Source organism: Trachemys scripta, chromosome 7 (genome assembly GCF_013100865.1).
Source record: "Trachemys scripta elegans isolate TJP31775 chromosome 7, CAS_Tse_1.0, whole genome shotgun sequence".
Classification (NCBI taxonomy): Eukaryota; Metazoa; Chordata; order Testudines; family Emydidae; genus Trachemys; species Trachemys scripta.
Genome location: NC_048304.1, coordinates 50,096,674 through 50,123,160, shown reverse-complemented (window position 1 = coordinate 50,123,160; position 26,487 = coordinate 50,096,674). Strand labels below are relative to the sequence as shown.

The following is a 26,487-nucleotide window of genomic DNA, read 5'->3' as shown; positions in this document are numbered from 1 at the left end:
GGGTCCGGCACCCCAGGGCCCGAGCCGACCCAGGCTGGAAACGCCGGGGGGGCCAGCCTGGGCCGCGCCTCCTCCCCCCACATCCCCCCTTACCTGCTTCAGGCTTCCCGCGAATCAAATGTTCGCGGGAAGCAGGGGAGGGGGCGGAGACATTGGGGAAGGGGCGGAGTTGGGGCGTGGGCGGGGCTGGGGGCGGGGCCCTGTGGAGTGTCCTCCTTTTGGAGGCACAAAATATGGTAACCCTACTAGTGCCTGATCTTATGTCTGCAATTCCAGGTGCTTGCTATATATTGTGCATGACACTGGTTCCATTCTGCTGTCGTGCTGTGTCAGCCTAGATTTCATTCACCGAGTTAAATCCGAAGCTGCAATTTTTATCTGAATTGCATTTGTACAGTATAATGGATCATGGTAATCTCTAGTAAATATTAATTACTGACAGAATAGAACTGAGATTTGGAAGAGAATTTTATTACTGTACGAGGCCCTATACTTTGAAGCTCACATGCAAGGCAGAAAGGGAGCTGGATTCAGGTTGATACTTAGGACAATTAACATGCAAACCCGGCATTGCTGGGCTAGAACAAGGTGCAGAGAGTGTGTGTGTGAGAAATTTGGGTAGTAAGATGCGAAGTTGGGTCAGGAGACCACTATACTGTGTGGCTTCAACTTCAAGGGAACTTTTGATGTTGCAAACGTGATACAAGAAATACAGGAACCCCAAACGTCCAGTGCAGCAAATATAATTCTGAATGGATTTGGCTAACGCACTCCGGACATTTTCTAAGAGACGGGCATCTCCCAGGAAAAGGGACACGGCCATAAATACCTTTGCAAGGAATGTAATGGATCCAAATAATCTGAAAGGTGTAACTGGGGGAGGACAGGGTGACAAAGGGAGAGGATGATCTGAAGCTCTTCATGCCAGATACTGGGTCTCTGACACACTGCCCTACCACAGGCCAGAAAAGGACGGGGGCAGCTAAGGAGTGGGTAAACACTTGAGACATGGGGGTAAGGAACTGTACTGAAATGAATGGTGCAGATGTGCATTAGCTCTTGCAGAATTTCAGACTGTGTGTCATGCAGTTCATTTCCTTTGTTTTAGTTTAGCGTGTTCTCTTAATCACTCATGGTTTTAATGAGACTTTTTGAATCGTAGCTGGTTTAGAGGTAAAGTCACTGCAGGATGCCCTTGGGAGGGTGGGAACTGGAGCACTCAACCAAGCCGGTGCCTAAAGAGGGGCTTTCTCCACGAACCTACTGATCACTCGACCACATGGTGTGGCGGGAAGAGGGGATCAAAGCACTTCTTTCAGGTCAAGGGTATCCATCAGAAAGAACTGCTTGGGGAGAAGGATGGGTGAAACGGAATAGAAATTGCCTTAATTCTGCACCAAGTGACATTAACCTACCCTTTCTTATGAGACATCTGCATTTCTGCACAGATAGTTGGACTACAAAATAAAATCCCCCACACCAGAGAAAGGGGTTTTTCAGAAAAGAGAAAAGGAGTCATGGCACTTTATATATCTTGTGCTATGAAGATGTGTTTTTACTTTGAAACCCCCCCCCCCCTTTGTTAAATGTACAAATCACGCCTAGGAAATGCACTGGCTTAGCTTAAAAGTCAAAGTGAGAAAAGGTTGGAATTTACAGGCCTGCTTCTGTGCCTTTGCTCATAATGCAAAGGACTTTGAGACTCAAAAAGCAGTTGTTAAAGAGCAAAAGTTAATGTAGTTCAAGGATGCACTTTAGCTCTCTCCTGGAGGCATCCTGAGGATTACAATACTAGTCACTCCAAAAAACAGAGTACATGCTGGCCAGGTTTGCGCTAAAGTTATTGTTGTGGATTAATAAATGTTTGTTTCAGAGCAGCCAGCACCTCCTAGTTATTATAAACCTGGTTCAGTGTTATTGTGTCTTTCTTCTTTAAAAATGCACGTTGCTCACACTATTACCTGTTTTAAGGAGTGGGTCTCACACTTGTCTCGTTTCAGAAGGGGAAATGGGAGTTTCTTAGAGCATCTTTATGTCTAACCAAAACTTGAGCTCAACTTCACGGACCTAAACAGCATCCGAATGTCAGCCACTGATTTTCTGTGTTTTATTTTGCAGAGACGTTGGGGTGGTGGTAGGAGGGTTTGTGATTGAGGGAAGGGGAAATTGGGTGTTTAAATGTGGCTCTTCTGTATTACAAGGCACTAACACGACTCCCGTCTGTATTTAAATGCTGTCCCCAGGTTACGACTATGGCTATGTCTGCGTGGAGTTTTCACTCTTGGAAGAGGCCATCGGATGCATGGAAGCCAATCAGGTTGCTTTACACTTCGGTCGAATGCTGCTAGAAGACTATTGTTTTGCTGGGGGCGGGTGGAGAGTCAGTGATTTTTGAAATGGTTCAAAAGAAGATCGGCTCTTGTTTTTACACAACACTGCTGCTCAAATGCTAGTGTTCCTAGAAACTTACAAAAGGCTATGTAATGCCTCTGTGAAAGGCTCTGAATGTTCTGCTGTTTCAACTTGAGCACACCTGCAGATTGTGTAGATTTAAAGGCTTGGAGATGAAAAAGATTCCTGGTACAGGTTGTTGCCTTTGTGGGTTTGTACTCACAGTTGGAAAGAGCTCTGCTAGTGTGAAACTCCTCACTGCCCTGTCTGTGCACAGTAATTGTATCTGTCCCCTGTACACAGGGTTCGAGTTAGACACAAACATGCGTCGCTATGGGCGAGGCCTTGGATATGCAGCTCAAATGCTACTTGCCTGCTACTTTTCCATGTGACTCATCTGGGTTAGGAGGATTCCTCATATGTCTCCCCTCTTGTATTCATGTTGTCCTTTGGCAAGTTGGTGTTGCATATGCAAGGGCTGGCCTATGCACAGTTGCACCTGGTAAATCTGAACGTTTCTAGGGTGACCAAATAGCAAGTGTGAAAAATCGGGACACTTTTTTCAGAGGTGAGAGGGGTGGGGTATAGTCGCCTATATAAGACAAAGCCCATTGGGGTGGTCCCAATAATATCAGGACGTCTGGTCACCCGAGATGTTTCTGAACTCTAAATTTAAAAGAAATGCTCAGCCTTTCTCACACTGAATAAGCTCCCAACTGTAGCAGTAATTCAGATCTGATTGTTTGAAACCTGTTGCTGTTGGGCACCATGCAAGTATCTGACCCTCCAAAGGCTGTAAATCCCAGAAGACAAGAAGAACTGAAATCTACCATTATCACCCATTCCCTGGAAATTGCAGGGAACTGACCGATCACCTGAGAGACAACTACCTAATCGCCGTTCAGCGCTGCCCTAGAACACTCCTCTACTAGATCCCTCTCAATTAGCTCCTGGTCGGGGGAGAATGACTTCCCACCTCCTTTTCAATTTTGCATATGAGCAAGAATTGCCATAGTTATCTAACCCCATTCATACTTTGGAATACCATTGGCTACCTTGCTTAAAGACTAGTTTCCCCAGCCAAAGGAGAGCCATACAACTTAAAAACTGAGTCACAATTTTAGAATTGTATGGATGTGCAGCTACCATGAATGTGCATACAGCCCACCTGTTAGATGTGGCACGTGTGTACGTACATCTACAGTTACAATAGCAGTGCAAAGTCTGAGCACATTCCTGTTCTAAAAACTTGGTGCTAAATGTTGTAGAAATGCTCCCATTGCTTCTGATTTTTAATACCAATGGGAATGTGTGCAGGCTGACGTAATCCCAGTACTGCTGGTGTCCGATGAGGTCACCTGACAAAAAAGGATGCCTTCAGGGAAGCTCCGGAATTTGTACCATTTTAATGGGATGCTGTCACAGTGGGTGAGGCTAAAATCTGACTTCCCTTCTGTGTTGCCACCCATGCTTTCACTGCCACCATGATTGTTTCTATGTAAAACACCCTATTGGGGAAAACCTGTACATAACTTGGTGTGAACAGCATAGTAACTAAACCCCCACTGTATGCACCCACCTCGCCTCAGCTCATCTTATCTGCGATGGCCAGTGTCCCCTTGATGGGACAGCCTTGGGCACCTGAGGAAGTTCCTCCCCATCTGGGTAGAATGCTCTTCCCACTCTCCTGTTGGGACATCTACAGGCACTGGAGCAGGTGTCTGTTTTTGTTCAAATAGGAGAGGTAAGGACAGGTAAGGTTTCCATCCCTCACTTTGTGATGGGGCACCTGTAGTTATCCAGGGAGTGTTCCTACCCCACGTAGGGTGCATGTAGGAATCTGGGCAAGTTACCCTACACTCATCTGAGAGGGTCCAGCTGGGGACATGCGCAGGCTGCCCCTTGGAATGACATACCTATCCTTCCCTTCCTCTCCAACACTTGCTTGCACTCTGCAGTGCTGGCAGCATAGAGAGAAAATTCCTATGCCCCAGACACACACTTGCATGTTTCATCCCAGCCATGATAGGGCGCCAGCAGTCACCTGGGTAGTCTATCCATCCTGCCACATGCATCCTGGTGGAGGCACCTCCAGGCCCTGCATGTAGTGATGTCTTCTGATCATCCTGCTGGCAGCATGGGGCTGTGTTAAGTGTGTGGAGAATGTCTAGAAGGTGTGATCATCTCGATGGGAACGTTGCAAGGTCTGTTCTTAGGCCAGTTCTGTCAGGACCTCCCAATTGTGACCGTGTCCTGTTCATTGCAACAGTCGTTAGTGGTTAATGTGTGGCAAGTTGTGTTCCTCAGCATAAGCCTGATCGAAACCCAACTGAAATCAGTGGGAAGGCTTCCACTGACTTTGGTGAGACTTGGATCAGCTAGCAACCCCCCCCCGCTCTTCTCCTCCCCCTCCCCCGCACTCATGGGTGACCAGTATGTGGTGCTTGACAGAATTAGGGAAAATGGCCTCTAATTTAGGACAAAATACTAAACTTTTTTTTAATCAACAATACCTGCTGTGAGGCTGGTAACTAGCCTTTCAGCTCTGAGTCCAAATTAAGCTCATTTGTATGATGGGTGGATGGGGGAATGTCATCGCTCCGTCCCCACAAGACAGGACTCGCACCATTTTAATCTCTTCCTGGGTGGGGCCCAGGACTGAGTTGTTAGGGAGAAAATGTCACATCACCAGGCTGGGAAAGTATCTGAATTTGTACAAACTCTAATAAGAGTGCTTATGCAGTGGCTTGGGTGCCCTGGACGATCTTTTAACAATATACTAATAACTAAACCTTTTGGTTACCCCAGTTAGATCAAATAATATAGAAAGACCAAGAACTAATAACTTCTCCATGCTGTTCCCCCCAGAGTGCCACAGCCCCACTACCCAGCAGCTATCTCCTGGGCTAAGAGTGATGTCTTTCATAGAGGCAGGAAGCTTACGCTGACCCTTGCTGGATACAATTTGGCAACTCTTTTCCTTATTCTCTTCACTTAATACAAACCAGCATTTGGTTTATTGTGGTATTTCCAGATTCCAAATCACAGATTTACCAGGTCCAGCTATTTGTCCAGTAAATGTAGCATGGGTGTGTGTATTGGGTTTCCGAGGAGGCTTTCTACTGAATGCATTGAGGTGAAGAAACTTCCCTCTTCTCCAGTGCTGTCCTGATTCTGTTATGGAAGGATGCCTTTCATACCACTGCTCACCCACCAGTTTTCACAGCTGTAGCTAAAGGGATTAAAACATCCCCATTTCTAATTAGCGTGGTAACATTTCAGGGGTTAATGGCACAAAGAGGTCACTTTAATCCATGGGCAGCCTAACTCTGCTCCATTCATGGCTACATTGGCAACTTGCCAGTAGCTCAAAGGCCACCTCCAATATGTCTGAAATAGGAAATATTGCATTCGCCTTCCTCCTGCTTGCTCAGGTCAGGATGGAGAACTGCTGGCTGCAAACTGGAATCTCCAGGGACCTGCACCTCTATTAGAGAAGGTTGGCTGCAAGCTGCTTTGCAGAACTTCCTGGGTTGCATTTGGCCACCTCTGTTTTAATGCTGTTGGTAACTGGTGCTTTTGTTGGTTTTGTTGTCAGTTGTCTGCGTCATTAGGTTTTGAGGGTGGAGACTTCTTCCGTGTTCATATGGCAATCTTGGCCTTCTTTGGAGAGATGCAGGGTATATTCAGAGGACTTATCTGTGTTGGTCTTTAATGCTGATTTATCTGGCTTCTTCCAAAGAACTTTTGCATCCTTTAAAACCTGAGGGAAGGTGAATGGTCCCTTGTGTATATAAGGTCCATCTTTCATCTCCTTCATGTACATACTCAATGCTGCCTGCCAGGCACAATGGTGTGTTCCTCCCAGTAGGATTAGTGCTCTGGCTTCTTAGGAGCAGCCTCGTGAAAGAAGTAATTACTAGGACACTGCTTCTTGGTATGAAATTGGATCTATCTGAGGGGCTGCAGCCCCTTGTAGGGAATGTGACTCCATGGCAGGGCTCTCTCATCTTCAGGAGAAATGCTGGCTCCATTTAAAACCCCCTGGACTTGTTCTTGGGCACCAAATGATCAGCTTTTTCTGGGAGGAAATGAGGCAGGGATCTGAGCTACAGTGGAACTACTGTGTTCAGTGAATAGTGAAATCAAGCCTTCCAGTGCATGTTAGGAGAGTAGAGTGTTTTTAGCCCCATGCACTCCCTTCAATCATTATAGTGGATGGAAGGGGAGAAGCAAAAAGATGCATCTGTCACTACCTGGATGTTTTCTTTGCTCTGTGAGATAGGGCTGATGGTGATGTGTGTTGGACAAGGTGTGTGACTTGTCAAACTTGTGGACAGGAGAACCAATGGAAAATTGGGGCAAATGAATGATTTTGACAGTACTCATAGTGCCTGCCCCACTGAACTCCTCCCAGGCCCCTCGCCCCAAGAAATGTTGGCAGCATGGTTATTTCGTGTGCCCTCCTGCCAGTGACTGACCCTTGCCTGCTGTTTGCTTCTGCTCCCTTACAGGGGTCTGGAAGTTGTGGAGGGGAGGTTAGCGTTAATTTCCAGGACAGACTTACTATAATGCTGGAGTTCTGTGGGCACATGCTAGATTGGTTGTTCCATGACTTGCTCTCGCATTGCACAGAGATCCATGTGTCCTTGTAGGTGGCACATACCAAAGAGCTGCCAGTTTCTACTGCAACAACACCTGTTCCCATTTCTTTTTCTAATGCACTCATGCCTCCTTCCCCTTTTGCCATGCACCAGAGGGGAGCAGGGGGCCCTTAGCTTTACCTGAGCAGACCCCACATCGGCGAGATCAGAATGTTAAATCAATGTCTAGAGTTTTTCTGCTCTTGTGTGTCCCTCTTCCTTTATCCTTTCATTAAACTAATATATCTGCGGTGTAGCGCTTAGTAATGATCAGCAGGAACTTCACTGCAGCTGTTTGTTAAAATCCATGTGGCTGTTGGAAGAGCAATGGATTGCTGTGTTGCTTTCTGCCATTTACATCCTTTGAGGCAGGGGGGTTAGGATTTACAGGCCTTGAGGCATTTGGCAATAACAACTTAGGATGCTCAGCTCCAAGAACGCTGATTGTGGAAGACTTATAATTATCCCCAATGCATTTATTGCTTAATTTCAGCCTGTAAATATCTGTAGCACTTGTGTGGTGGTCTTTGGGGGCATGTTGTGTGCCTGACAAGAAGCACATTGCAATCCATGTGGGGGATTGTTACCCAGTGTATAAGCGAATGTTGGAAATGAATTTTGTCTAGCTTTGGCAGGTGGTGTTAATTACAGGGGCCTCTGATTGGTCCGTAAACCTGAAGAAATGTTCTCTACATAATTTGAGACCAGACTTCTCTATATACCTTTTCTAGGATTAATATTTGTCTTGGGTGTAAGGCATTCTGTCCTTCACTTGCTCAGCAAAGGAAACACTTCCCAGGTTACTCTGTCTCCTGCAGTTGTGTGTGGTAGTGATAATGTTTGTAAGTGTGCTCAGGTTATAGGTCCTCAGCGTCCTGTGTAAACTCCAATGTCCCGCACGCAAGGAGAGCAGGAGAAGACCCCATTCAGGTCACACGCTCCTCTTGGCACCAGCGTCCTGGGATAAAAAACAGAAGCGTGTTATTTTCTGGTTTGCGTTAAACATACCCTGTTTTTCTTGTTAATTTTATTGAGCACAGGGGGTGTTTTGCAGCTTTTCATATTGCAAGGGAGAGTGTCCCTCTGTTGTGTTCTGTATTCAAAATGTCCTGGTTTAAACCATAAGGATTTCTGGCAATGTGCTTTGGAGTCTCCTGTACTGCTTGTTCTCATTTGGAAAGTGGGAGGAAGGTGTCTCGTTCCTGTGAAGTGATTCCTCCCATAAATCTTCCTACCAAGATGAGGAGCAGCAGAATGATGAACTAATATGTTCTGTAGCCCAGTGGGCTGTTAAAAGGTGCCATTAGTGGGCTGTATGTTGATCGGCTGAGAGGATGTTCAGATAAAACAGCAATGTCGTTGATTTCTTTTGTTGTATTTGATTCAAAGTTGCTTACATGCATTTGTCATGAGCTGACTCTCAGCCTCTTTTCAGTGGGTCTTGAGCTGCTGGGTCACCTGATTGTTCACCCCCGCTTGTTTTGCCATGGTAACTGCCACCTTAGATCACTGTGTCACTTGGATTTTATTACCTGAGAAAGGGAAGGGATTAGTTCAGCAGTGTTACAGATCTGCCATTGGCCCGAGTCTTGTTTGCTGGCTAGTTGATTTGTACTTCCTGGTATCCTACAGATGCCTATGTATATACCTGTACTCACATTTGACATGGCTGCAGTGTGTGGTCATCTGTGCGTAGGGGAACGATTTAAGATTTGTGCACCAGAGTGATCTTCCTTATGCTAAGGGGAATTCATCACATTGTACAGCTTTTGACCAGCTAAGAAACTGATTCATTCTTCTCCTAGTATTTAAAATTTCTCTGGGTCTTTTCCTTCTATCATCTCCCCCAATCTCAGCCTTTGTCTCTTCCCCTGAATCTTCGTTTGAGGTCTTCCCTTATTGTGTGGGAAGTCTTCTGGGATCTCCCTCCTCCAAAGGCTGTACAGTTCACTGACCTTTCCCCAGCTAAGGACAAGAGCTCATCCAGCTCCTCCAGCCTGCCAGGTGAGGTGTGCACCCTCCTGCTAAGGAGCTGTGTTCTGCCCTGCTAGCTCAGGGAGAAAAGGAACCAAATTAGCCAACTTGGTTCCAAACTAACCTGCTGCAACCAGATGGGCTGTGTAGCTACCTGCTCTGCTCAGTCTCTTCCCTCACCCTTTTTTGAGGAGCATTTCTCTTTCTCCTGGCAAACATCATGGAATATAATGTTTGCCTGAAGCTCAGTTACATAATGTAAGCTTTTGCTGAGTGCCAGGTGGAGTGGATAAGAGCTCTCTTTTTTTTAGACTGTGACTGTAGCGCCTGCCTGTGGAAGTGAGGTTGCACATCAGTGCCCGCAATGTTCCAGTTCGCCCCCATTGAATAACAGCACTCGGCTCTCCCCAAGTGCTGTGCAATATTCACTGACGGGGTTGTTTAAAAGTTGAAAAGTGAAGCAATGTGAAATCCTTTGCCAGTCAAGATGTTGTGCAGTGCAGACTGCAGGTAAGTCTACTCCATGCCTCTCTTATGGGTCTGTAAGCATCTGTAGGATGTGATTTATTGCAGAGGCTGAGCTAAAATAAGAAAAACCCGGTTTCAGCCATTGCCATAATACAAGGCCCCTTCCTAAGTGATGCGGCCTTTGGCATCTTGTTCCTTCAGGCCACTTGGTAACTAAGATTTTTGTCTTGTGTTAAGACTGTGAAGGATGTGCCTTATGTGTACCTTTGGAGGTATAAACACTACCCAGTCCATGTAGCCATCAGGTCCCTTGCTCCTACAGGGTGTTAGCAGGACCTTTGTGTGAAGGAAGAGCATCATAGATTCATAGACTTTAAGGTCAGAAAGGACCATTATGATTGTCTAGTCTGACCTCCTGCACAATGCAGGCCACAGAATCTTATCTGTAATAAACCCTAACCTATGTCTGAGCTATTGAAGTCCTCAAATCATGGTTTAAAGACTTCAAGGTGCAGAGAATCCTCCAGTAAGTGACCTGTGCCCCACGCTGCAAAGGAAGGCGAAAACCCCCCAGGGCCTCTGCCAATGTGCCCTGGAGGAAAATTACTTCTCAACGTGTCAGGACAGATGTCTATCTTAAGGCAAGTTAAAAGGCACTAGTACTAAGTTGATTTCTTATTTTATGGATGCTTGTATAGACTCAGTGTGAAGAACCATAAATATAGGTATGTAGATATTATTTATTTTGTCTTAAGTATATCTAAGGTGCTTATCACCTTGGCACCAAAGTGCTGCAGAGAGGGATAACATCAATGTTCCCTCTAATTTTTTCCATCCCTGTGCGGAATAAATTTTGTTATGTGCACTGAGGTATGTGCAGATGTGCGCCACCAGTAGAAACAAAAAACTAGATATAATATATATTTTTTAAAAGTTACAATAGGGATAATTACTCCAGCCAGGACAGGTTAGGCATTTTATAATTCACTACTCAAAGAATTAAATTTAAGTGTAAGAGAGAAATAAAAATTGTGCAATGCATAGATCAGTCAAAAAACTAAAATAACAGCACTTTGAAAGAATAAAATTACAGAGAATATATGTGCATTGCAGGAAGACCAAGGAGTAACAACAACAATAATACAAATATGTGTTGGGAGGTGAGTGTGAAAGTCTGTGTGTGTGTGTGTGTGTGTGTGTGTGTGTGTCTGTGTGTGAGAGAGACTGACTCCTGACTCTGTGTGCTGGCTACTGGGGAAGTCTCAGAGACCATGCGCTGTCTCTTTAAGGCACTCGCTCATGGCTCGGAAGGCTTGTTCAGACCTCAGAAGCTCTCCTGCTCCTGAGCTCTGTCCCCCCTCCCATGCTCTGTGGAGATGGGGTACAGGAGTGGGGGGAGGGAGACACCCTGACATCAGCATCCCCTTCTCGCCACACTCTGCACAGCCAGCAGGAGGGTCCCAGGAGCAGCTGGCCAGGGGCTCCAAGGCAGAGGACAGGAGCAATGTGGCCACAAAGCAGCGGGAGGAGGGGCACCTGAACACCCGCTGCCGGATGTGCGTGGTTCTGCTAATCAAGTGCGTGGCACTTGAATCATTCCTGGGCGGCTGCCTGACTGCGCAGCTTAGAGGGAACACAGGATAGCATGTAGGGTAGCAATGTTTGGAGTATACTAGTCGATTTCCTGTGTGTGTGTGCGCGCGTAGAATAGTTAATGGGGGAGATTTTTGAAAGAAGCTCCTAAATCCTCTGGGCAAAGTCTCACTGAAAAATAATGGAACTCATGATCCTAACTGTCTTAAGTGCTTTTGAAAGTCCTCCCCAAAGCAGCAAGAGATCCCCATGAGCCATGACAAGTAGTGAGACAATAATGTTACTGAGATTTCTTGAAGGATGCAGGGTGAGGCACTATGAGGGAAACTACAGAGCCATGGCTCAAATTCCCTACAGATGTTTGAAGATGGAACATGTTCCTCCTGTTATGGCGGCTTGATGTCTGGAGGTGATAGATACACTTTCCCAATCAAGAGTCCATCTTCCAGTTCTCAGTGGTGTGCACATTGTAAGAAAGGTGGCATTCGTCATCCTCCCCAGCCCACCATTGGGCACAATACCAAGTGCATTGTAGTGTCTTTCCAACCAGTTTTAGAGCGATATGGCCTAACCAGATCCTTCTGGATTATCTCTCCAAGGATCTACCTGTATACCAGGCCTCAATATGTTGAGGGCAAGGCTCAGCAGAATGTTCAGTTTTGGGAAGCATTTTAACATAGGTTTGTTTATTTTTCATTTTTATGGTTCCTTGGTGCTAATGGTTTCCCTCCTCTAATGCCTACGCTATTGGCACTTGGGTTGTGTGGAACAGTAAGATAAGGAGTACTTGTGGCACCTTAGAGACTAACAAATTTATTTGAGCATAAGCTTTTGTGGGCTTCAGCCCACTTCATCGGATGCATAGAATGGAACACATAGTAAGGATGGGTATATATATATATATATATATATATATATATATACAGAGAACATGAAAAGGTGGGAGTTGCCCTACCAACTCTAAGAGGCTAATTAAGAGAAAAAGCTTTTGTAGTGATAATCAAGATAGCCCACCCCAGACAGTTTGACAAGAAGGTGTGAGGATACTTAACAAATAGATTCAATGTGTAATGGCTCAGCCATTCCCAGTCTCCATTCAAGCCCAAATTGATGGTATCCATTCATCAATTAGGTATGAGTCTAATGACTGAAGAAACTTCAACCTGTACGCAATAGTTGGGATGGAGGAAGGCAGGATCATTTTCTCTGCTGCCTCTTTGCGTCTCTCTTGCATCATCTTATATAAGCTATGGCTGGACTTAGCTCCTTTTCCGAAGAGTCATAGGGACACTAAAATGGATGTGTGAATTTGGGTTCACTTCTTGATATATTGGTTCCTGTCTGTTTTGTTCTCAAGATATCAATCAAGTTTGGGTTCACCTTGTTCAATTCCACCTACAGAAGGTGGAAAGAAAGTACTGTGAACTTGATGGGGATCACTGAATTGTGCAAACTTTTGTCCCTATAATTGTACAGTTTGCTCATGGTTTCTGGTTCAGATCTCACCTGACTTGGTTATGCTTTAGACCAAAGATGAGACCCAATTACAATGAAATGAGAGACAAAATGTAACATATTGGTTTGAGTGCATCAGTGTGACACCTAATAGGTGTCAATACTGAATGTTTGCATTCGCAGTGACCAGATTCCATGGCCAAGTCTCTCTTATCGCTAATCAAATTAGATGAGTGCATTCAGTGCCTTCTAGAAGATGAGCAGGCCACTTCCAGAAGCAGATTCTCAAAGGTACGCAGACATCAAGTGTTGCATCGAATGAATTCTACTCTAAATGACGGGCAGGGCTCTAGGAAGGCACATGAGTCAAGGAATCTGATCTTTGGAAAGGGTGTTGTCTGCAGGATGTCCTTTTTTTTATCTTCAGAGAAACTGGGGCAGACCCTCACTTCTGTGAAGAAACGCATGGAATCTTGAAGTGGGGGGGGGGGGTCATTCCGATGGCCTTCAACTGCCTGGCCTGAGGGAGGGTGAGGGTAAAAATCTGTAGCACATAGTGTTTTTCACCCAGTGCTCTCAAAGCACTTTACAAAGGATAAGCCCCTTTAGAATAGACATAATGCAGAGTGGAGTGGGTTTGAGAGGCCAAAATGTCCTGGATTGGGTGCCAGCCTTCATGCTTCAGTTCCGTTTCCCTACGTGTTGGACACCAGATTAGGACCATGACAGTGTAACCATGCACTGTATGCGGTCATTATTAAGGCAATTTAGTGTTTTAAGTTCCAGGTTAAACTCATTGTTACAGATTTAGGGGGTCTTCCTCCCCTACTCCTCTCCCCCACCAATGGTGTCACTGCAGGGCAGAGTAAAGATGGTTTGCATGCCCTAACTGCATTCTTCCATGATTACCCACATGGATTCTGTTTTGATTTCTCTCTTGGTACTCATGTCCCAGGCACGTGAAATCAGATTCTTTTGGCTGGCAGTGTCCATGGGTGCAGTGTCTGTGCATCCCCCACACCCAAAGGCATAAAGAGTGGAGCTGACCCAACCATCCCTCATGTTGTTCTTACCACCCATGGCAGCGATGCAGTTTCTGGCTGCTTCTCTCCCTGCTGTGTTCATTTAGAGTTGGTGCTTCGGTGGGCTTGTTGCCTGTTGGAGATACACACGCTATTCTTTTCAGTCAGGTTCTGATTTTTAGGCTAGAAACTCCCCTGTACAGGAGCTCTAGGAAAATGGCAGAAATGAAATCCCTGGTGTTTAAAACCTGTCCTTTTTCTGAAGCTTCAATGATCTACACTCTTGGTGTCTGCTCTGTTTAGGAGAGGGATAATGTAACATGTCTCCTCCTATAAGGGTACTCAAAAAGCTAGAGAAGCCCACCTAATATTGTTTTCCCTGGAGCACTCTATGCACGCCTCCTCGGAGATGGTTAAACCTCAGTTCTCCAGTCATTTCTCCTGTCCACAAGTGCTCCAGTGAGCAAGGATTCCACCTTGAGCTCCCAGGCTATGGCAGCCAAGAGATTTTAGTCATCCACCACCATTCCAGCCTCTGACAACTCAAGTCCAGAGGTGAAACAAGGGTTAGGTCACCCTCTCTAGTGTCTACTGAATCAAGGCCCAAGGCTCGGTCTGACACATGGTGGGGTGACTTTGAATTCCTCTGGTGCACCAGTACTGAGTGTTGGGAGAGTGCCAGCAGTGCCCACTAAACCAGTGGACTGTCTCTCCTGGTACTGATCCCTCACCACTCGACAATCTCCTAACTGTATTCACAGTGCTCAGTATCCATGTACCAGTACTAAGAGCATATACATATAGGGTGATTTATCTGTGGGCCAGGTACTGGAGTCTCCTCCTCTTGAGAGAATGAGGGTGGTGTAACCTGCTACTGGGATGTCGGTACAGTAGGCAAAGGAAATATCTCTGGTATTGCCTGCAATACCAGAGCTGCCCAGCTAGAGGAGAGCACAACAGAGCCAGGGCACTCCTGAAGGACGGCCCCTGGCTTGGAACAGGTGTACTCCTTTTGTCATGCCCCTTGAAGCACAATAGGGACTCCTCTCCTTCATACTTTGCTTCCTGATTCCCACTGTGCTACCCAAGGGGGGAAGAGACTCTGGGGAGGATTCAATAAGGGATAGGAGAGAATGACCTAAGGATCATAGGGAACATTCCTCTGGTATCTTCTATGAGAGTCCCACTCCAGTGCCTATGCCCATATCAGCTTTGGCCCTACTGGATGCCTCAGGGGTTTAGTCCTGTTCACACAAGTCTGCCTCTTTGGCCACCGCTAGGGTTTGCTCCCTTCCCCAAAGAGGCCATATAAGTTACCACAGCCAGCTCAGCTAGTGCAGGCTCAAATCTTGGAAAGGCAAGAGAAGGCAAGTGACTAAGAACAGCATCTTCAAGGAGAAGAACAACTTGTTCCCTGCTGCAATCTCATCTTTCCCGACAAGGCAATGACTCCCTCAATGCCTCCTTCACTTTATGACTTCAAGGCATTCCAAGAGCTCATCAGGTACACGGCAGAGACTCTGGAAGTGGCTGAAGAGAAACCTCTCAGACTCCTGGACATTGTGCACCCTGTCATACCTATAAACAAAAGTTGGAACCTGCAAAAGACCCGTGGCACATGCTAGCATCCATTCTGGCCACATCCAAGTGAGCTGAGGAGGTACAATGTTCCTTCCAAGGGATCTGAATATTTTATTTCCACCTAGTACTAGGGTCACTTGTAGGTACAGTCCAAGAGAGGTTGAAGCAGCAGGGGCCTCCCAAATCGACACTGAGGGAGAAAGACCCAAAGACTCTTATCTGCCAGCCTCCAGGTGTGTGTGTGGGAGGCTAATTACTAATTATTTTCATTGGGACAAATTATCTCCATTTGCGGACAGGCTACCTCATGAACACCATGGGGAGCTAAAGACCATCATGTCCGAGGAAAGCTGATAGCCTGCGCATCCTAACAGGCTGTCCTGGATGCATCCGACACAGTGACACATACTGTGTCTGCACCAGCAGCCATGAGAACATCTTCCTGGTTCCAGTGTTCAGGGATTTTCAGGGAGGTCCAAATATTACCTTTGAGGGCAATGAACTTCTTAATCAAAGGCAGATGAAGCCCTCCATTCCTTAAGGGATTGTTGGGCAAATCTCTGTTCTCTGAGCTGTTAAAGCCCCAAGAAGGAAGCAAGCGAGACCACAGGCTTCCTTCAGGCAGCATCCCTCTGCCCAGTCTCAAAGGACCCTGGAGCCACCAAAGAAGAAGCAGAGATTCCAGTGATAGCAACCCTCTTTCTCTACTGCTGCACAGTCTGTTCTACTAGGCAAGAGGTTTGACACCAATGTTGAGAGCCTGACAGAATCTTCAAAGGATCTCTTCCTTTCCGACCACCTCCCCTCAGCTCCCCAATTTTGGCAACCACCACTTTATTTTCAGAAAACCTGGACATGGATGACCTCAAACCAATGAGTCTCTTGGAAATTGTAAACAAGGGGTATTCTATCCAATTCCAATCTCTTCCTACCTCATAATCCCTTCCCCAGCTCTTTTCAGGGACCCTTTCCATGAGCTAAAACAAGAAGTGGACTTGCTTCTACATCTTGGAGCACTGGAGAAAGCACCCTCAGGGGCAGGGGTTTTGTTGGCATTATTTTCTCATTTTCTCAGTTGGCATCCCATTCTGGACCTTCAACGTCTCAACAAATCCATGTAATTTCGAATTCAGGAGGGTGACTCCGACCTTCTATAATCCCTTCAATGAATCCTCAAGAATGGTTCATGGCTCTCAGCCTGCTTTCACGTAGCCATTCATCCAGCCCACGGGAAATACCTCCGATCTCTGGTAGGAACATCTCATTACAGGGTCCTGCCTTTTGGCCTTTCCACAGCTCCAAAGGTGTTGCTTTGCAGTCGTAGCAGCCCACTAAAGGAGACATGGGATCCAGGTTTACTCATATCTAGACAACTGGCTGATCTGAGGAAGATCATCACAACAGGTGAGCAACTCAATTCAATTCAATAATTCTAAAGCACCACACTGGGCCTTAAAGCCAACAGAAAAATCCACTCTTGAATTCAAAGCATGGAGTTCGTAGGAGCAGCATTAGATTCTAGGTCACTGAGTGCTTACCTTCCACAGCAAAGATACCAAACGATAGTGACCCTCATCAACCAACTTTAAGCTTACCCAAAGACATCAGTAAGAGCATGCCTTGGGCTTCTGGGACACATGGCCTCATACACCTGTATGATGCAGTGTGCCAGACTTTGTCTAGGCTTCCCACAAATCAGTGTATCTGCCCAGCAGGCACCACATGGGTATGATGGTCACAGCCCCACAAGAAGTCCTCTCATTAAACTGGTAGAAAGGCCCTCTTCAGGTGCAAGGAAGTATCTTCTCTACACCTCTAGTACCAAGATTCTGGTGACAGACGCTTTTCCTCAGAGATAAGAGACCTCATCTAGATGGCTTTCAAACTCAGAACTTACGGTCCCCTCAGGAAGGTAGTCGCTGCATAAACATCCTAAAACTCAAAGCCATCTGCTTGGAATACAAGACATTCCTAGTGCTACTCAGGGATCCACAATCCAAGGTCTGACAGACACCACCACCACTCTTCATTTTATCAACAGACAAAGGGGATTGAGATTGTCGCCACTTTCTCAGGGGGCCAATCAGCTCTGGAGTTGGTGCATTCCAAATGAAACCACACCAGTGACTGCACCTTTTCAGCTTTCAGGTCCACTCGGCAGGCAGTTGTCAGACAGCCATGAGAGATCTGTCAAAGACTGTCCTGCAGACATCTTTTGCAAGTGGAGACTTCTAGAAATAGACCCATTTGCCTCAGATCTGAACATGTCAGATAGGAAGGGGACAGAGAGATGCTTTTCTCATCACCTGGTCACTGGGATTAATGCATGCATTTCTGATGATACCCATAGGTGCTGGAACTAAGTGCGGGGGTGCTGCAGCACTTAGTTCCTGACTTGAAGTGGTTTTCATTATATACAGGATTTACAGTTTGATTCAGTTGCTCTCGGTACCCCCTTTATACACATTGTTCCAGCACCCCTGCTGATACCTTGGTTTCCTCAGAACCCGATATAATGGGTAAGATGCAGGACTAATGATGCTAACCCTGGGACTGATGATGATATGGGTCAGGGGTTCTGGGATTTGGATCCATGCATGTCTTAACACAGCCCCCATCACCTTACCTGCCCAGATTCTACACCTGGACTCACCTTTGTTACATCTGACAGCCTGCATGCTGGCTGGCTGATGACCTCCAAGAAAAAACTCTTAGCTGAAATTGAAAATATTCTGCTCCAGTGCAGGAAATCCTCAACCAGACTGACTTATGAAGCTAAGTGAAAGAGGTTTTCTGTTTGGGCATCTCAGCAGCAGCTGTCTCCCGTGACATCACGTGTTTCAGCAATATTGGGCTGTTTACTAGCCCAGAAACCCCAGTGGGGGAGGTCCAGGTTGGATATCAGGAAAAACTATTTCACTAGGAGGGTGGTGAAACACTGGAATGCGTTACCTAGGGAGGTGGTGGAGTCTCCTTCCTTGGAGGTTTTTAAGGCCCGGCTTGACAAAGCCCTGGCTGGGATGATTTAGCTGGGAATTGGTCCTGCTTTGAGCAGGGGGTTGGACTAGATGACCTCTTGAGGTCCCTTCCAACTCTGATATTCTATGAAACAGTCTGGACTTTTGAATAATCAACTGAATGTGAGCTCCAGGTGCATCGCTGTGGCCAATAGATCATGATCCTTGGAGACATAAACAGGAATCTCGAGTAGGAGTAGAGAGGTTATTACTTCTGTATTTGGCACTGGTGCATCCTCTGCTGAATACTGTGCCCAATTCTGGTACCTACAATTGAAGAAGGATGTTGCTGAATTGGAGAGGGTTCAAAAGAAGAGCTATGAGAATGATTAAAGAATTAGAAAACATGCCTCATAGTCCTAGAGTTTAAGCCAGAAGGGAGCACCAGATCTAGTCTGACCTCCTGTCTATCACAGGCCACTGTCACCACCCAGTACCTGCACACTAAATCCAACAACCAAAATTACAGCCCACAGGGGCTTGATATGGGCCATAGGAAGCGAATACAAGGAACTGAGGTACACTAATGCCTGAGGCCCCCACAATAGCAGGGAAATCATTAAGTGATATTGTTACGGGAACACAGAGTTTGGTCTATGCCCCCAGACTATAACCAGTCTGCTGGGAGTGAAGCCTTCAGTGTGCCAGGACCCAAGGACCCACACAGTTCCACAGGGGCAGGCCCATTGCCTCCATGATTCCAAGACTGGGTCTTTGACACAATTAATTCCTGTCTCTCTCCCTGGTTCCTGCAATAAATCTTGCCATTCTAACCTCCTGTAGGAGGCTTGTATCATGCCTCTTAAGGATGCAGTGCTCCCAGGGAGTATTTACAGGGACATGGGCAGCCTTTTCAAGAGAAGTTAAACATTTATTAGTCACCTGGCACATGCAATCTTATAGTCTTAAATAAGCAGAGAGAGACAGAAGTTAACTCATAATCCACCCTGACCAAACCAGTGCCATGATGCGCCAGCCAGGCTGTGATGGACTCCATCTCTGGCATCCTTTCTTGTCTTCTCCAGTCTGGGCTCCTGAATCCCTCCAAAAAGACCCTTTTTCCAGTTACCTGACATCTTGTTCCCCATCTTAGTTCCCAAGTCCCTCCTGCTGGGGTTTCCTGCTGTCAGGTGTTGATTGTTCATACCTCGGGGCACCTCTTTGTCTTGTTGGCTCCTCTGTTGACTTGGGTCAGTTTGAGCCAGCTCTTTAATGAGTGTATTCATTCCCCCTACTGTTAACCCTTTTGCACTCACTCAGTAGCAGTGCAATGTATGGATAGAAACTGAGGCATGCCTCACAGCCCTCCAGCCATAGCCATCCCTGATGCTTCAGAAGGAGGAGATAAACACCAGAATAAATTTGGGGACAGGGAGGGGAATCCCTTCCGGGCCCCTGCAGGTGGCCAGCTGAAACCGTGAAGCATGGGCGCTTAAAAACATAAGACATAGGGATAAACTCATTTTCTGGAAATTGAAGCTAGACAAATTCAGACTGGAAATAAGATGTAAATATTTCCCAGTGAGAGTAATTAACTATTGGAACAGTTTACTGAGGGTTGTGGTGGATTTGCCATCGCTGGCCATTTTAAAATCACAATTGGGTGATTTTCTAAAAGGTCTACTCCTAGAAATTATTTTGGGAACGTTCTCTGGCCTTTGCTATGCAGGAGGGCAGACTAGACAATCACAGTGGTCCCTTCTGGCCTTGGAATCTAGGAATCAGCTCCATAAAGAGACCATCTAGCAGCAGCATCTGCATATCCAGGTCCATGCTGTATGTTCCCACCCTGTAGTGATAAGGTTCCTTATTCATGTCCCTCTCCTCCCCTCAGTTCAGGAGACCCCTCCCTCTTGGGGCCGCAGTATAGTACTTGCAAAGTTGATGGGGCCCACTCTTTGAGCCCTAACAACCTGTTCCCTTTACCACCTATTGATGAAAACCATCTCTTTAGCGATCATTACATGAGCAGCTCAAAGGGTAGAGGAGATTCAGGCCCTTATTGTGGATGGTCCCCATATTACAGTGATTCATAAGGACAGGGTCACACTCAGGCCTCGTCCCAAGTTCCTGCTCACAGTTGTTTCAGAATTCCATGTGAACAAGTTTATTCATCTCCCAGATTTCGCCAAACCTCCCTCATCCCTTGAAAAAGGTTTACATGGAGCTCGATCCACCTTTACAAGACTCTTTACTCTTTGGTAGAGGCTTCCAGATTTGATACCCACTTTGGTAGGCATGTCCTAAATAGGACTCCTACTGCCCACTTCCAAGCTGGTCAGTGCTTGTTAGTCACCGAGAGTGGAATCTGTGTGGACAATCTCTGAGAGAATGGTTTCTTATCCTACAGTAAGTCTGGATCTTTTGGATGTGTTGTCTCCATGGATTCCATGACCCATCCTCCTTCCCCACTGTACCGAGTCCTCCTCCTTTGCAGTTCTGTATTGGCAGAACTGAGGAACGGTTGGGCACGCTCTGCCCTTTATGACCTCAGGTGGGAAGGTGCAAGGATATCTAGGGCACAGGCATGGCCCCAACAGACTTGCTGGCCAGAAGAATCTGATCTTGCCTGCATGGGGTGCATGTGCATCAAAAATGGAATCATAAGTGGAATCCATGTGGACAACACCTCTGGAAGAATCATTAATGTACTTACTGCAAGATAAGTAATCATTCTATACCATACCTTAACATGTTTGGACTTCTTTTAAATGTAACTTTAGCTCTCGGTTTTCTGGTTTTACCATTTTTGGTTTTGGGATAATTACAACATCCCTGTCATGTATTTTGCACTAAATTGCTGATATGTTCTCTCCACCTTCATCTTATTGTTTTTCTCTGGGCATTTCCTTGGGCTTTTTTAATTAAAGTTCATACATGAACAGTAAACAAATTCAGAAAATGTTATTACCATGTGATATTTCTAAGATACATGATTTAAGGTTGATACTATATATCTGTCAACAGAGGATAGCACCTGAAATCATCTTCAAAGGAACTCTGCTTTCAAAATGGCCACTAATTCACTCCCAGTGGCAGTGAAGCCAAGCTGCCTTCCAGGAAGATGGCAGCCTTCTGTGCAGTTACCTTTGCAAAGTGTATCCTGTGTCCTCAGTCCCATTTGAGAACAGTAAGAGATGGAAGCCATTTTGAAAGAGGGCAATTCTACATGGACTTCTCTGAACTACAGCACTATTCGGTCCCCGCTGAAGGAGAAATTTTCACTTATGAAGAATAATGGCAAAAAATGGCCAAAATCTAAAAAAGTCTTCACATGTAGTCTCTGCACAACATTTTAGTGCATTTTAACTATATAGACGTTTGACGAATCTGTGATATTCTATCGATCGTTTGGGAGGAAAAAAGGTCTGATGCAGTGCTCTATTTCTTAAATAATTCATTTTTAAATTTGACTCCTAAATCAGTTAACCAATTCACATGTAAATTATAAAATCCATTATGTTCTCAAAGTGAATTCTGTAATTTTGGGGAAGATATGCTGTATTCTTCATGCATAACAGAAGTTGAATCTCTGATTTAAGTGCAAAGCTTAACCAAACTTTAACTACAGAACTGGAACTGGTACTTCAATGAACCATAAGACAGTGTTACTTTAGAGATAAAACTGGGCTTGTCTTCGCTACCATGCTACATTGGCACTGCTGCCATTGATGCAGCGATGTCAATGTAGAGGGTCTGGTGAAGACGCGCTAAGTAGACGGGAGAGCACAGTGTAGACACCGCTTTAAGTCGATATATTGACTTAAGTTATGTAACTTAACTGGTGTAACTTAGATCGGCTTACAGTGTTAGTGTAGACAAGGAGTTGCAGAAGTGGCATTTTACAATAGTGGTGGTCAAGGAAGCATTTTTTGGTTCAAATGTAACTATAGATGTTAGTGATCAAAAGCTGTCCTCATCTGATGGCTGTTTAGCTTGTGTGAACTGGGTTGGTCCCAGTTGTGTCATCAGTGGATATTTGTCCAGGTGCCACTAGCTGGCAATCTCACTAGAGAGACCAAGAAATAAAGGTCCGTGAAGGCTGAACTTTCTTCTCACCCCGTAGAGTTGCTCCCTCCAGGTCAGGGTTTTAGTTATGTTGGTAGTGGTGCTGCAGGAAGGATGTTGCGGGAGAAGCTATTCAGGAAGGACAGGCAGAGCAGAAAAGGTGGGGGAGTTGCATTGTATGTAAGAGAGCAGTATGACTGCTCAGAGCTCCAGTATGAAACTGCAGAAAAACCTGAGAGTCTCTGGATTAAGTTTAGAAGTATGAGCAACAAGGGTGATGTTGTGGTGGGAATCTGCTATAGACCACCAGACCAGGGGGATGAGGTGGACGAGGCTTTCTTCAGGCAACTAACAGAAGTTACTAGATCACAGGCCCTGGTTCTCATGTGGGACTTCAGTCACCCCAATATCTGCTGGGAGAGAAATATAGCAGTGCACAGACAATCCAGGAAGTTTTTTGGAAAGTGTAGGGGACAATTTCTTGGTGCAAGTGCTGGAGGAACCAATTAGGGGCAGAGATCTTCTTGACCTGCTGCTTACAAACCAGGAAGAATTAGTAGGGGAAGCAAAAGTGGATGGGAACCTGGGAGACAGTGACCATGAGATGGTCAAGTTCAGGATCCTGACACAAGGAAGAAAGGAGAGCAGCAGAATACGGACCCTGGACTTCAGAAAAGCAGACTTTGACTCCCGCAGGGAACTGATGGGCAGGATCCCCTGGGAGATTAACATGAGGGGGAAAGGAGTCCAGGAGAGCAGGCTTTATTTTAAAGAATCCTTATTGAGGTTGCAGGAACAAACCATCCTGATGTATAGAAAGAATAGTAAATATGGCAGGCCAGCTTGGCTTAACAGTGAAATCCTTGCTGATCTTAAACGCAAAAAAGAAGCTTACAAGAAGTGGAAGATTGGACAAATGACCAGGGAGGAGTATAAAAATATTGCTCAGGCATGCAGGAGTGAAATCAGGAAGGCCAAATCACACTTGGAGTTGCAGATAGCAAGGGATGTTAAGAGTAACAAGGAGGGTTTCTACAGGTATGTTAGCAACAAGAAGAAGGTCATGGAAAGTGTGGGCCCCTTACTGAATGAGGGAGGCAACCTAGTGACGGGATATGGAAAAAGCTAATGTACTCAATGCTTTTTTTGCCTCTGTTTTCACAAACAAGGTCAGCTCCCAGACTTCTGCACTGGGCAGACAGTATGGGGAGGAGGTGACCAGCCCTCTAGAGAAAGAAGTGGTTCAGGACTATTTAGAAAAGTTGGACGAGCACAAGTCCATGGGGCTGGATGCACTGCATCTGAGGGTGCTAAAGGAGTTGGCGGATGTGATTGCAGAGCTCTTGGCCATTATCTTTGAAAACTCATGGCAATCGGGGGAGGTCCCGGATGACTGGAAAAAGGCTGATGTAGTGACAATCTTTAAAAAAGGGAAGGAGGAGGATCTGGGGAACTATAGGCCAGTCAGCCTCACCTCAGTCTCTGGAAAAATCATGGAGCAGGTCCTCAAGGAATCAGTTTTGAAGCACTTTGAGGAGAGGAAAGTGATCAGGAACAGTCAGCATGGATTCACCAAGGGCAAGTCATGCCTGTCTATCCTAATTGCCTTCTCTGAGATAACTGGGTCTGTGGATGAGGGGAAAGCAGTGGACGTGTTATTCCTTGACTTTAGCAAAGCTTTTGATATGGTCTCCCACAGTATTCTTGCCAGCAAGTTAAAGTAGAATGGACTGGATGAATGGACTATAAGGTGGATAGAAAGCTGGCTAGATCATCAGGCTCAACGGGTAGTGATCAATGGCTCCATGTCTAGTTGGCAGCCGGTATCAAGCAGTGTGTCCCAAGGGTCGATCCTGGGGTGGTTTTGTTCAATATCTTCATTAATGATCTGGAGGATGGTGTGGACTGCACTCTCAGCAAGTTTGCAGATGACACTAAACTGGGAGGAGTGGTAGATACGCTGGAGGGTAGGGATCGGATACAGAGGGACCTAGACAAATTGGAGGATTGGGCCAAAAGAAATCTGATGAGGTTCAACAAGAGTCCTGCACTTAGGACAGAAGAATCCCATGCACTGCTACAGACTAGGGACCGAATGGCTAGGCAGCAGTTCTGCAGAAAAGGACCTAGGGGTTACAGTGGACGAAAAGCTGGATATGAGTGAACAGTGTGTCCTTGTTGCCAAGAAGGCTAACAACATTTTGGGCTGTATAAGTAGGAGCATTGCCAGCAGATTGAGGGACGTGATAATTCCCCTCTATTCAGTATTGGTGAGGCTGCAACTGGAGTATTGTGTCCAGTTTTGGGCCCCACACTACAAGGAGGACGTGGAAAAATTGGAAGGAGTCCAGCGGAGGGCAACAAAAATGATTACGGGACTGGAGCACATGATTTATGAGGAGAGGCTGAGGGAACTGGGATTATTTAGTCTGCAGAAGAAAAGAATGAGGCTGAATTTGATAGCTGCTTTCAACTACCTGAAAGGGGGTTTCATAGAGGATGGATCTAGACTGTTCTCAGTGGTACCAGATGACAGAACAAGGAGTAATGGTCTCAAGTTGTAGTGGGAGAGGTTTAGTTTGGATATTAGGAAAAACTTTTTCACTAGAAGGGTGGTGAAGCACTAGGGTTACCTAGGGAGTTGGTGGAATCTCCTTTCTTAGAGGTTTTTAAGGTCAGGCTTGACAAAGCCCTGGCTGAGATGATTTAGTAGGGGATTGGCCCTGCTTTGAGCAGGGTGTTTGGATTAGATCGGGGTCTCAAACTCAAATGACCATGAGGGCCGCATGAGGACTAGTATGTTGGCCTGAGGGCCGCATTACTGACCCCTCCCTGCCTCCACTCCACCCCTTCCATGAGGCCCCGCCCCTGCCCCGCCTCTTCCCACCCCTTCCCTGCTCCCATTCCAACCCCTTCCCCAAAATCTCCACCCCAACTCTGCCCTCTCCCTGCCCCCAGGGGGTGCAGGAGGGGTGTGGTGGGGGCTCAGGGCAGGGAGTTGGGGTGTGGGGTGCAGGGGGTGAGGGGTACAGCAAGGGGTCAGGGTGTAGGGTGCGGTGGGGGGCTCAGGGCAGTGGGTTGGGGTGCAAGAGGAGTGTGGGGTGCGGCGGGGGGCTCGGGGTGCAAGAGGAGTGTAGGGTGTGGCAGGGGGTTGGGGTGCACAGTGTGGCAGGGGGTCAGGGCAGGGGGTCAGGGTGCAGGAGGCATGCGGGATGAGGCAGGGGGTTGGGGTGCAGGGTGTGGCAGGGGGCTCAGGGCACGGTGCTGGAGCGGTGCAGGGTACGGCAGGGGGTCGGGGCACAGGAGGGGTGCAGCATGGGGCTCAGGGCAGTGGGTTGGGATGCAGGAGGGGTGCGGGGTGAGGCAGGGGGTTGGGGTGCAGGGTGCAGCAGGGGGCTCAGGGCAGGGGGTTTGGCTGCAGGAAGGGTTCAGGGGGCAGGATCTGGCCCGGCGCGTACGGGGGGGGGGGGGGGGAGAGGGGCAGGGCTGGCTCCCTGCCTGTCTGCCCTGCTCCCGCAAGAGGCTGAAACGTGGGGAAGGGTGGGCGGAGGAGCTGTGTTTCTGTTGGTTGAGGCACTGCCTCCAGCAGCTCCCATTGGCCGCGGATCCCCGTTCCCGGCCAATGGGAGCTGCTGGGGGCGCTGCCTGAAGTAACAGCCACACACAACCCCTCCGCCGCCCCTTCCCCACGTTCCAGCCTCTTCCCGGAGCTGCGCAGAGCAGGGCAGGGAGCCTGCCCTGCTCCCGGTGGCACCCACCGCTCTGGTAAAAACTGGGGGAGGGTGGGGGGGGGGGCTGCGAGGGGCTTTGAGACCCCTGGACTAGATGACCTCCTGAGGTCCCTTCCAACCTTGATATTCTGTGATTCTACGACTCTAAGCTTGCCCTGCCACTGAACACTCAGAAAACTTCAGTCTCAGAGCTATCAGACTGGCATTCAATTATACAAAAACACATTAACATTAAAAAAAGAAGTGATTTCATTCCTGTGTTCAGTTGCTTTCTGCTTTTCAGAACAATCACCTTTGAGGCGTTCATTTTAAACTCAATTTTTTTTTAAAGTTTAATTTGTTTTGCCATTTAAAAAAAATCAAAATACCTTTTGTATTTCATGGTTTAAGAAACTGTTCAGGGTTTCTTTGGCCCTGAATAACTTAAAAGAGGCTTTGTTTGAAAACTGCCAAACAAAGCCGCTTTTAAGTTATTCAGCGAATACCCTCCTCCCAATTTTTTTTTTGTAGGTGCTAATGTTCTATTTCCCTACTCCCAACTCCTGGTGCTGCACTGTGCTCACAGCATTTAACCTTTAAAATACTGCCAGATGGATGGCTACTC

General features: G+C 46.7%; 1 protein-coding gene across 2 annotated transcripts in view; it reads left to right on the top strand.

The window, feature by feature from the left end:
- Positions 1–26,487, top strand: part of RBM6 (RNA binding motif protein 6) — a 142,455-nt gene that overhangs the window by 46,326 nt on the left and 69,642 nt on the right. For both annotated transcript variants that reach the window (XM_034776748.1, XM_034776747.1), the window contains exon 6: positions 2,244–2,317. In XM_034776748.1, the coding sequence (XP_034632639.1) occupies positions 2,244–2,317 (74 nt within the window). The remainder of the gene's footprint in view (positions 1–2,243; positions 2,318–26,487) is intronic.